Below are 12,448 nucleotides of genomic sequence, written 5' to 3' on the forward strand. Positions count from 1 at the left end.
ACATTTTTTTTTTTGCACCACTGACACATAGACATAGAAAAGTTCTATCCACAATATCGGCTCAAAACTAGAACTTTGACTTTTGAAATACCAGATAACATTGCACAGGCCTAAAGCTTACAGTTTATATGATCTCAGTTTGCACTTAGAATTATGGATTTTTTTTTCTGGCTCATTGAAAAATACATGAATATGAATGTCATACATGTCAACATCTTCAAACTAAACTATGTCAAGTGTAGAAACAAAGACCCGTATTTGAGTCTGTGTGGTATTTGAATCAAACACTTGATAGCTTACCGTTTGTGTTCTCCTCTTCATGGATTTAATGTGTCTATCTAAACAGGGGTGGGCTCAGGGAAAGGCTCCAGTATTGGGGGTCCTTTGGTGGTCTCTGCTAAAGAGGGAACCTCAGAAAGGCTGTGAGATACCTCTTTTGGCTGCTCTACCACAAAACAGTTCCCGTTAGTTGTATATCCCTCTTCTGTGTTATTGTTCAGATAGTTTTGGTACTCCATCTGACTCAGCTCTCCTGATTGGCTGTGGTAGGTCCCTTTCGATTGCATGCTTTTGTCCTGCTCTGGTTCACAGCAGCCAATTGTAGCTGAGGATCCATTAGTGAGAGTGAAATGATGATTGGCATATTGTTCCTCAGGTGGCTGTGAATAGTCAGTGTAATGCTCAGTGGTCATGTTAAAGGCTCCTGGTGCCATGACTCCATTAGTGTTGTTCACCCTTTCTTGATATGAAGCTGAATCTCCTCCATAGCTCTCATTAGCCTGGTTAGCAGCTGCTAAAATTGATGCTGAGCTGGCATTCTCCATCTGATAGTATTCAGCTGAGGAGTTGATAAAATAAGCGTTGCCATTGGTTTGGTTCTCCTGTGTGACCGTGTTCTCCGAGTAGCACATCACAGAGGATGAGGAAACCACCTCATTGTGTGACAAAGGAGCGATGGTCAGGCCGTCCTCAAACTCCTCTGTTTTGTCTTCATCCTCATCAACATCATCATCTTCCTCCTCCTCTGAGTCACTGTTCGCCAGACTCTGTGTACTCGAGTCCGACAGGCTACACAAACTGCTGCTCTCGTCTTCATCATCTTCATTTTCTTCCTCATCCTCATCTTCTTCTTCCTCCTCCTCCTCCTCTTCTTCATCCTCTTCTTCTTCCAAGGCTTCATCCATATCATCCACAGCTTGCAGGTGCATGATGGCACTTTGCTGGACGGGATCAGGGACGGGATATTCTAAAGCATGCTGGCCTGATGTCAGTGGACTGCAGTGGCCATTGGTTTCGCTGTGGTAACCATTGGGGGCAGGGACAGAGGCAGGACCAGGGGCCGAGCTCTGCTGCTGCTCCCTGCTCTTCTCCAGCTCCAGTTTCATGATGGTGTGTAGGAAGTGTGTGCGTACACGGATGGGGTTGAACTCAATTCGGCCGGCCGCATTACTGCAGCCCTCTTTAGTGCAGCCACACGGGAACGACATGCGGTCCACCTGCATGGAAACAACACAACCAAGCCTTAAAGCTAGACTGCTTTTCAGATTTTTCAAGTGTAGGTCATAAAAAGAATTTTCCCTGACACCCAGTTATTTTTGTTTAATGGACTGAAAGCTACCAAATTCAAATCACAGACTTCTGATTTAATTAGTAAAAAAAAAAAAAAGAACAATTAATGCTCCGCTATTTTTTCCTGCTTCACCATGACCCAATTCAAGATACTATGTCATGCATCACATGGTGGGCTTTCCCTGTATGCGCAAGGCATTGTGGGATACAAATTTGAAACAGGAGAGAACAATGAAGGACGTGAGTGTGCGAATGAAACGTGAAAGACCGATGACAGTAAAGGAAAGCGAGAAGAAAAGATGTTATGCTGCGAAGGAAAGGAAATGCAGGATCAAACTAATAAATATCGGCGGTCAGCGAGCACCTCGGTGTGAACAGCTGTTCATTTAGCGACAGAATAATGTAACTGTCAGTGCACGGTCAAGGTAAGCCTGTAGATGGCAGTAATGCAACACTGGATGCCAGCTGCCGTAAAACCCAAAAGAAGAAGAAGACAACGAAGGTAAGCATGCGCACACAGACTTCCTCTGTCTGCTTGACTGTGTGAAGCAAGCGATTTCATGCACATAATTTGCTCAGGAATCCCCTCAACTTAAATAACTTCCTAGCCACATAATGGCCTGATATTTTTTTTAGATATTACAGAAATAAACATATATCACAATGACCAAATTTCAGAGGGAACTAAATTTCACCGATTTTATGAAATCAAAAGGTCGTCTAGCTTAAAGATCTAAATGGAACTTAACATGAAACCTCATTGGAATGTCCAAAGTAAAAGCATGAGACATCTTAACATAAATTAACTCCATTTATCAGCTCATCTGTGTCATCTATTTCATGCTTCATGTCTTAATTTGATAAGGCTATATCTCAAATAAAGATGATCTTGATCACATCTTAATCTGTTTTAACTTGTCAGTCTGCAATTTAGTAGTGTTTGAATTATCTTTTGTCTGTAAAGTGAAGATAGATAGATAGATAGATAGATAGATAGATAGATAGATAGATAGATAGATAGATAGATAGATAGATAGATAGGTAGATAGGAGTGGTGCTTGAAAATTTGTGAACCCTTTAGAATTTTCTATATTTCTGCATAAATATGGCCTAAAACATCATCAGATTTTCACACAAGTCCTAAAAGTAGATAAAGAGAACCCAGTTAAACAAATGAGACAAAAATATTATACTTGGTCATTTATTTATTGAGGAAAATGCTCCAACATTACATATTTGTGAGTGGCAAAAGTATGTGAACCTCTAGGATTAGCAGTTAATTTGAGTCAGATGTTTCCAATCAATGGGATGACAATCAGGTGTGAGTGGGCACCCTGTTTTATTTAAAGAACAGGGATCTATCAAAGTCTGATCTTCACAACACATGTTTGTGGAAGTGTATCATGGCACGAACAAAGGAGATTTCTGAGGACCTCAGAAAAAGCGTTGTTGATGCTCATCAGGCTGGAAAAGGTTACAAAACCATCTCTAAAGAGTTTGGACTCCACCAATCCACAGTCAGACAGATTGTGTACAAATGGAGGAAATTCAAGACCATTGTTACCCTCCCCAGGAGTGGTCGGCCAACAAAGATCACTCCAAGAGCAAGGCGTGTAATAGTTGGCGAGGTCACAAAGGACCCCAGAGTAACTTCTACGCAACTGAAGGCCTCTCTCACATTGGCTAATGTTCATGTTCATGAGTCCACCATCAGGAGAACACTGAACAATAATGGTGTGCATGGCATGGTTGCAAGGAGAAAGCCACTGCTCTCCAAAAAGAACATTGCTGCTCGTTTGCAGTTTGCTAAAGATCACGTGGACAAGCCAGAAGGCTATTGGAAAAATATTTTGTCAACGAATGAGACCAAAATAGAACATTTTGGTTTAAATGAGAAGCGTTATGTTTGGAGAAAGGAAAACACTGCATTCCAGCATAAGAACCTTATCCCATCTGTGAAACATGGTGGTGGTAGTATCATGGTTTGGGCCTGTTTTGCTGCATCTGGGCCAGGAACGCTTGCCATCATTGATGGAACAATGAATTCTGAATTATACCAGCGAATTCTAAAGGAAAATGTCAGGACATCTGTCCATGAACTGAATCTCAAGAGAAGGTGGGTCATGCAGCAAGACAGTGACCCTAAGCATACAAGTCGTTCTACCAAAGAATGGTTAAAGAAGAATAAAGTTAATGTTTTGGAATGGCCAAGTCAAAGTCCTGACCTTAATCCAATCGAAATGTTGTGGAAGGACCTGAAGCGAGCAGTTCATGTGAGAAAACCCACCAACATCCCAGAGTTGAAGCTGTTCTGTACAGAGGAATGGGCTAAAATTCCTCCAAGCCGGTGTGCAGGACTGATCAACAGTTACCGGAAATGTTTAGTTGCAGTTATTGCTGCACAAGGGAGGCACACCAGATACTGAAAGCAAAGGTTCACATACTTTTGCCACTCACAGATATGTAATATTGGATAATTTTCCTCAATAAATAAATGACCAAGAATAATATTTTTGTCTCATTTGTTTAACTGGGTTCTCTTTATCTTCGTTTAGGACTTGTGTGAAAATCTGTGAAAATCATATTTATACAGAAATATAGAAAATTCTAAAGGGTTCACAAACTTTCAAGCACCACTGTAGATAGATACCATAGATAGATAGACAGATAGATAGATAGATAGATAGATAGATAGATAGATAGATAGATAGATCAATCTGTGTAAAAGTGTGTGTACACTTATATTCACAAAAGGGTTTCCCGAGCATTCTTTGGATGGCCTAAGTATTTAAGTATTGGTTCTAAGTATTTAAAGAACCCTATAAATGATATGAAGGTTCTTTGCTGCTGCAAAGAGTTTGCACTTCAGAAGGGTTCTTCAAACGCTACAGAATTCCTGTTAATTATCTACAATTTATGAAATCTCTGGAAACCACGTTATTAACATCTTTGAGGACTTTATAATTTTCCAGAATCCTTTGAGGAAGAGGAACACTTTCTACGGTGGTTCTTCTAGGAACCATTTCTAAAAGTGTTTTTTCTTTTTATCTGAGAACGCTGTGTTGTAGGGTTTTACGTAGAAAGTTTTTGGGATACCCCCCCCCCAGAAGATCAAACCAATAAATGCTCTAAGATGGAACCTCTTTTTCTAAAAGTGCGTGTGTGCCCCAGACATCTTTGCTGATTTCTTATATACAGACATGTTTACCTGACACTTGATGCCTGCCAGGCTGCAGGTGCAAGTCTCTGGGTCACAGAAGAGTCTGCAGTCACAGCCGCAGTCCTCGCGTGACACTCGGATGGCTCTCAGTTCATGCTTCTCCTCCACATCGATCTTCTTGACACCAGAGGCACGAAGCAGGGCCCGACGCTTCTTCGTGGTCAGCGGCTGGAGGAAGAAGTATTCATCCACCTCTGTGTTGTCCAGGTCCAAGTCATCATCCGAGATATCATCCACCGTGAGCGCATTGGCCTCTTCTGACTCAACAGAACCATTTTTTGTCAGCTAGAAACAGAAAAGCAGTTCACAGAGTTAAGTTACTGCCTGTACCTGTTGTAGCTCACCAGTTCCTATAAAAGTCATCCTCCGAAACATTTTTTTTCTAATGGAGTCTGTTTCCTACCCTGAGTTTGATGGAGTTGAGTTTTTCCTCTTTCAGGTGATCTCTCAGCATGTCCCTGTGTATGCGCTCCTGTTCCTTGGCAAACTCGCCGAGTGTGTACTGCCGTACAGAGCTGTGTCGGCTTGACATGCCCAAGGTGCTTCCTCCCTGACTGGGCACACTGGTAAAGCCTTGCCGCCGGCTGAAATAATACACCGTCACCTTCTCGAAATGCACCCTCTGTGTTCTCATCCGCTTCTCTCGCTTCAGGATGGAGGAGGCTGGAGGAGAAAAAGAATTTAAAATTCATATTAAATACAAAAAAAAAACCAACAACCCCAAGATAAATATGGCTTTGAAAACTGGATGGATTTCAAAAAACTAAAATAGAAATTTTTGTAAACACATGCCACAGAAATGAATGTAGTGATATTGTGAGCTATTTTTACACACTAGATATTAGAATTGTAATGTGCTATTCTGAGATTTTGAGTGATCGATTTGGACTTCATTTCTTCCTTAACATTTTATTTTTCACTGAAACAAATATGTTATGCTTTATAATATTTATGCACATGAATAATTCTACTGCATATATTAATATATGCCTTTAGACACCAAAAGACACATATTGTCTTTGATCCATCCATCCATTATCTGTAGCTGCTTCTCCTGTCCTGCAGGGTCGCAGGCAAGCTGGAGCCTATCCCAGCTAATTATGGGCAAGAGGCGGAGTACACCCTGGACAAGTTGCCAGGTTATCACAGGGCTGACATATAGATACAGACAACCATTCACACTCACATCTACGGTCAATTTAGAGCCACCAGTTAGCCTAACCTGCATGTCTTTGGACTGTGGGGGAAACCGGTGCACCCAGAGGAAACCCACGCGGAGAGCATGCAAACTCCACACAGAAAGGCCCTCGTCGGCCGTTGGGCTCGAACCCAGGACCTTCTTGCTGTGAGGTAACAGTGCTAACCACTACACCACGGTGCCGTCTGTCTTTGACCCAAATTTCTTCAATTTATCTAATATAAAGGGATTTATATGTAGTCTTGCTTGAACAATGGCCTTTCGAATTACAGCATATTATCTGTTTTGAACAGTGCAAGAGACCCACATGGGCTGTTAACAATTCAGCTGCAGCTTTGAGAGACCTGCTTTTCCTGTATTGCCTCTTTCAAATTACCTCATAAAGCGAACCACATAAATTAGAACAGCCATCTACACCTGAGAACCAGAACAGCTTGTTTAAGTGCAGCCCTACTGTGACCTCCACTGGGCCGCTTAAGAACGTGCTGACTTGTGCTTCCCACTGGGTTGCTATGTACGTAAAAAAATAAAGGTGGAGGAATTTCCATCAGGGTAAATATATACAGCATAAAAGTCTCTCATATTGGCTTTAATGTCCATTGAGTTCCCCACAGCCCCTCCTTGAGTCCCCCGCATGTCAGACATGCACAGGACAAATAGAAACCATCTGTTCCTGCAGCACCACCTCCCACAAGCATGAGCACAGGACATTTCATTACAGACAGAAGTATGGTCCATTTGCACATTCTCACGGCATGGGGAAGCACAAACTTCAGTATTAGTGTAAAGCAGAAGCACACAGAAGACACAATTTTAAATATCATTTGTACTTACACAAATGTGTGAATGTAATAAATGAGAAAATAGACAGTCAGATAGGTGATTAAATAATTTACTTCCTATTCATCTAATGATTCTTTGTATCTTCAAGCTTCACTCACCATAAATGTTGATTTATCTTATTTTTTGTCTTTATGGCTATTCATGCAATTAATGTGATTCCTGTGGATACAAGATCTGTTACAATACAACTCAGATTTATGGTTTCTTTTCAATCTAGGAGAAAATGGAGGGTGTTTTAAAATACAAGGACCAGAAGATTCACAGTAGTAGGAATCACACATTTCTGTTGAATTAAAACTTCTAATAAATTGAATCTCATGGTCTCAGAGCGACTGACAGACAGCAGGATGAAGCATTAAACAACCCTGAGGTGTGATGGAGCTCTTAAAATTAAATGCCTCTCCAGATGGTGGGAAGAGTAATCCAGGATGTGAGCTGCATGAATGATTGACACACAGGAAGCAAAGGTCTTCCACTTTTTGAAAATCATGCTATAACGTGCTGCATTCACAAGAAAATATTGAAAATGTGATTGTACCTCTAAGTATTATATATTAGATTATTTTATACTCTCTTACAATGAAGAATAAAAATTCTTTGCATAATTAAGACTGTTCACTTCCTAAAGTCTATGCTTCCTATACATAGACTTCCTGTACAGAATTGTAAAGGGTTCTCCAAAGGACTCTTTATGGTGCATAACAGAACACCCCCCCCCCCCCGCCCAAGAGTGTACAGACATTGTTGTAATTTTTAAAAATAGCTTCATGACCTGGTCCGATTGTTATTGGGCTCAATAAAGAAATACTTAGTGAATCGTCTAACAACATACAATACAACAGTAGTAGTAGTAGTAGTAGTAGTAGTAGTAGTTGTTGTTGTTGTTTTATTTAATTAGGATAGTCAGATTGCAAACAAATGTTAAAATATCTGTCCTCAATACATAGGGTTTTTTTTGAATAAACATACCATAATTCAAATTTACTGATTTGCTCATTCACTCATTAATTCAAAAATAAAACATGGTGGTGTATGCTGTTATAGGAGAATAATAATAATTTTTTATCAGTTTATAGTTACATTTAATATTATGGAACATTAGTTCCTGTTATTACTTATAGCAGCTATAAACAGTTGTTCTCTCAGTAGTCTCTTTTATTTTCTCAAAGGCAAAGCATCCAGCTTGTCACATTACTGAGAAACTACAAAACGCACAAACCTGTCTCCTGAAGACTTTGCCGACTCTGACTGACACTGAAGACTCCTTCCATAAATGGAAATCAAGTGTCATCATAGAAAGCTTATACCCATATCGATGATTGATTATACATTTCTCTTTATTACATAAAAACACATTTTAACTCATCTATTCATGCATTCTTTATACCACTTATTCATTGCAGGTTGCGGGTGAGCTAGAGTCAATCCCAGTTGACACTGTGCAAGAGGCAGGGTATAGAGAGCGTGCATGTGACGTCACGAGGTCACGTGATATTTGTTTATCTGCCATCTTGGACGGCATGGCCGCGCATAGAACTTAGACGAACCTGTTCTAATTATCAAGTGTGTGGGAGTAGATCTTTCGAGAATGGTTATATCTTGTTCAGCATTTGGTTGTACCAATAGACAGGGCCAAAAGGAGGGCCTGTCATTTTATAGATTCCCCGCAGACGAGGAGAGATGCGCAAAATGGGTGTCCGCTGTGCGAAGAGAAAACTGGAACCCCAGTTCTACCAGCCGAATTTGTAGTGAACACTTCATATCAGGTAGGGGTAATCTTCTAATTTAATACTCCGAGTACATCTGTTAAGTTGATTTTTGGATTGAATGATAACTGCATAGTCGGTGACTTGTGATATTTTTTTCAGACAAAAACATACATATTTACAACCCTGTCATTATCTGGAACTGAGTTTAGATTTCGAACATTCTTATGATAAAACGTCCTGCGTAGTCTCTTTATGATAAACGTCTTAATGCCACTTACCCGTGAGGTTATCAAGTAGACATTCTTCTTCAGAACCTTCCAGAGGTATAGTTGGGATGCCCATCCCGCAACAAAATATTTATAAGCTTCCAGGCTCTTGTAAGCTTTGAGGGCTTTGCCAGTGTAACACAATTCACGATTAACAAGAAAATTGCAAATGTCGTGGTAGGCGAGATCGGGCAAATCGCCGGCACCGCAGCTCCGAATTTCCCTGAACAAGGATTGTGGCAAGTTGTACGGATCTGCAATCCCCAACCTGGAACACTTTTCCACGTAACGCTGCCTCACGTCACTTTCAAGATGCTGAACAAACTTAGACAAGTTATTGCGCGATGTAGATGGGGTATTTTCTGAATTTTCTTGGGGATTACTCCCTGGATCCATTACACTCGCGCAAGGTAAACAATCCTGAAGCCGTCCAATATGGCGGAGTAAACATGGACGGGTCACGTGACTGCACATCCTCTATAACCTGGACAGGCTGCCAATCATGGGGCTAACACAGAAACAGCCAAGCATTCACACTCACAATTTAGAGTAGCCAGTTAACCTAATCCACAAGTCTTTGGACTGTGGGGGAAACCAGAGCACCCGGAGGAAATCCACACAGGCACAAGAAGAACATGCAAACTCCACACTGAAAGGCCGTGAGGTTCGAACTCAGAACCTGCTTGCTGTGAGGTGACCGTGCTAACCACTGCACCACCATGCCATTTATTATTCTGCTTAAATTAGGCTAAAAGAAACATCTGCCATACAAGACCTTGCGAATGAAAGAAATGCTTTTTCTCCCTGTTAAAACAAGCGCCTTAATATTAACCTTGCAGTCAGAACTACTGTCAGAACTGCAGTTATATAAAATGAATAAAACTGCATCTGCTTCAAAAAAGTGTTATCACTTTTCTTAACACAATCTAACCAATCAGATTTGAGAATTCAACAGCACCAAGGTACAATATTCTTCTTTATAATATATTTACATACCCAGTTATACAATACATTATACACAACACACAGCTACACATAATATTACAAAATCTTATTATATTATGATATAACTCAAGTATGTGTTTGCTGAAGCAGTTACTAAGGAGTTTGGTGTTCTCTTCATCTTTTAAATTTAGTTTATGTTAGTTGTGTTGAACCAAACATAGTCCTCTCAGTCAAGTAGAAAAAAATAACTACTAACCATAACCAATGTCAAATAGAGAGTTAAAAAATGGGAAAACAAAAGCACATCATCCTGCACTAGGCTACATTTTGGTAATAGGACAGTGAAATTAGTGTTACACGTGTATGCCTTGAGCGTACATCACCCTGTACTCCCTACACACCTATCTGGCTGTACTAGCCAATGAGGAAAGATCTCTGGGATGTGCCGCTTGCTTTGGAAATAACCCATCTCCCAGCTCTGAAGCAACACAGAACAAAAGCGCTGCTCACCTATTAGCACTGAGGTAGGCACCTTTGCTGTTATTAATCATTAATGAGCATCAGCATCAGGCACTTAGCTGGCGTGAGCCATGAAAAGGGAGCTGCTACCCACAGGCTCAGTAAGCAGCTCATGTGCTAGCCTATGTGATGAGCAATAGGGGTTAGGTTTACTCAGCTGTGGCTTTTTCTTAGAAACCCACACACTCTTTCACTGAACTCTGTAAGGGGTGAGGATCACAGATTCATTGGTGTAGCTTCGCCTGCAGCAGTTTTAAATCATAGATTCATTGGCCTGGGCTTTCCTGCTGTAGCTCTAAATAAGAGACAGCTCGAGGTTTTATTGCAGTAGCAAGTGGGTGCAGCTGAAAAATCTCTAACTGCTCATTGCAACACAAATCTCTGTTGTAATATAAATTGATCTAATGTGATAAAGTGGCCCTTTATTAAAAAAAAAAAAAAAACCTCAAGAGATTTTTTCTGTTTTTTCCATAGCCCTTATAATATGTTGTGTTTTTAGGACAGCATACTCTTAAATACTTAGTAGCTCTCTCTCATTTAATGAAGTCAAATACCAGAAAACACAAAGCATGCATGGAGTGTAGCCACTTGATGCTGAAACCTGCGAGATGCAGTCGTTTTAGGTTTATTGTCATAATGAATATTTTATTATAGACCACTACAGACTCAGATGAAAATCAATATTAAATAGCAGTGCTAAATTCAGCTGTTGGAGAACCTCACAAGCATTTTCTATTGCCAAGAGTGCACATGCAGGAATATTACTCATTGCTTTATACGTTACAGGCCAATCAAGAGATTGAGAGACCAATGGAAAAAGAAGTGATTGAGAAAATATTTAGCTTGTGACTTATGACTAACTGCTTTTCCAGGGGACACTGAATATGATTCATCAGGTAGGACTTTTTTATTTTTATAACACTGTTCTCTAAGCCAGAGTAAATGTCAATGCTGAATCATTGTTAAATGTACAAACTCTATTATACAAAAGCAGACATTGATGTATCCTGGTGATGATAATGACGACAAAGGAAGCAGTGATGACTCACGTGTGAAGTGAGAGGCAGAGGGGTTGACGCTGTCACTGCTGTCTCCACTCTCACTGCTCGATATCTCCTCCTCTTCTGACTCCCTCAGTGAGGAGCACGGTGATGCTCCCTCCACCTCCTCAAACTTCCTCTTCAGTATTCCACTCATGACTGCTGCTGAGCCACACCTGCATGTGTGTGAGGAAGACAGATAAAGAGAAAGGTTCTTTAATATCTTAGATTATGGCTAATACAATCCTCAAAGCACTCAATTAGCAACAATTTCTCTCTCTCTCTCTCTTTCTTTCCAGGGGCAACTGATCACCTTGCCACAAATGGCCTCAGGTGGAAGACGGAAGAGGAAAAACTACTAATTGAATGCTTCTAAGTTCCAGGAAGTGTGTTTAGTCTATCTTTTATTGAGTGGCCACAGAAAAGAAGGGGGTCTTCATTTGACTCTCCCTGTAAAGTGATAAACAGTATCTGCTATGAGGATGAACTGATCACAGGCATACAAACGTGTGGCTGAAAATGAGGTGAAATAAGGTTTGAAGCTTTGACTGTGGGATACAAAACATCACCTAGGCACAGAATATTGGGAACGTAAAGTGAGTTGTAGTAAAGAAATACGTCTTAAAAATCAACAAAAGTCATAGTTTAATTAGGATTACTGTTTATATTGCAGACAAATGATGAGTAGACAAATAATCACAGTGAATGTGACTTAAGAAAAAAAGAAGCCTCTATGAGGCTATAGCTCATACTGGCCAAGACGTCCATAAAATTGTAAATATGACAGGTGGCGCCACCATCTTGACAACTTTTATGCACATCCACCTGGAGAACATTGTATGAGTTTGATCAAAATCCAATCAATCCTGTAGGAGGAGTAGTGATTTTTGCAAATTGTGGATGGACAACGATGACGGACAGACAACGGACGAACGACGCGTGATCGCATAAGCTCATCTGGCCTGGCCTGCAGCCAGATGAGCTAATAATAAATGATGTAAAAAAGCAAAGCACAAAGCTCCATATTTGAGGCATGATAAACATATATGAAACAGTGTATGCTCACTTTAGAGAACTAACCTACACATACTGTGTTAGTGTGATTAATACACGATATGCTGTATTCTGCCTCTGGACAC

General features: G+C 40.5%; 1 protein-coding gene across 1 annotated transcript; it reads right to left on the reverse strand.

Annotated features, from left to right (window-relative positions):
• Positions 1–338: 338 nt before the first annotated feature.
• On the reverse strand, positions 339–11,481 carry csrnp3 (cysteine-serine-rich nuclear protein 3). Its single transcript, XM_060928814.1, has 4 exons — positions 11,319–11,481; positions 5,193–5,452; positions 4,778–5,074; positions 339–1,496 (listed from the first exon to the last, which is right to left on the reverse strand). Exons 1-4 carry the CDS (start codon positions 11,464–11,466, stop codon positions 339–341), a joined length of 1,863 nt encoding a protein of 620 aa, XP_060784797.1. The 5' UTR covers positions 11,467–11,481.
• Between the last annotated feature and the right edge of the window lie 967 nt (positions 11,482–12,448).

This window comes from Neoarius graeffei, chromosome 9 (assembly GCF_027579695.1).
Source record: "Neoarius graeffei isolate fNeoGra1 chromosome 9, fNeoGra1.pri, whole genome shotgun sequence".
NCBI lineage: Eukaryota > Metazoa > Chordata > Actinopteri > Siluriformes > Ariidae > Neoarius > Neoarius graeffei.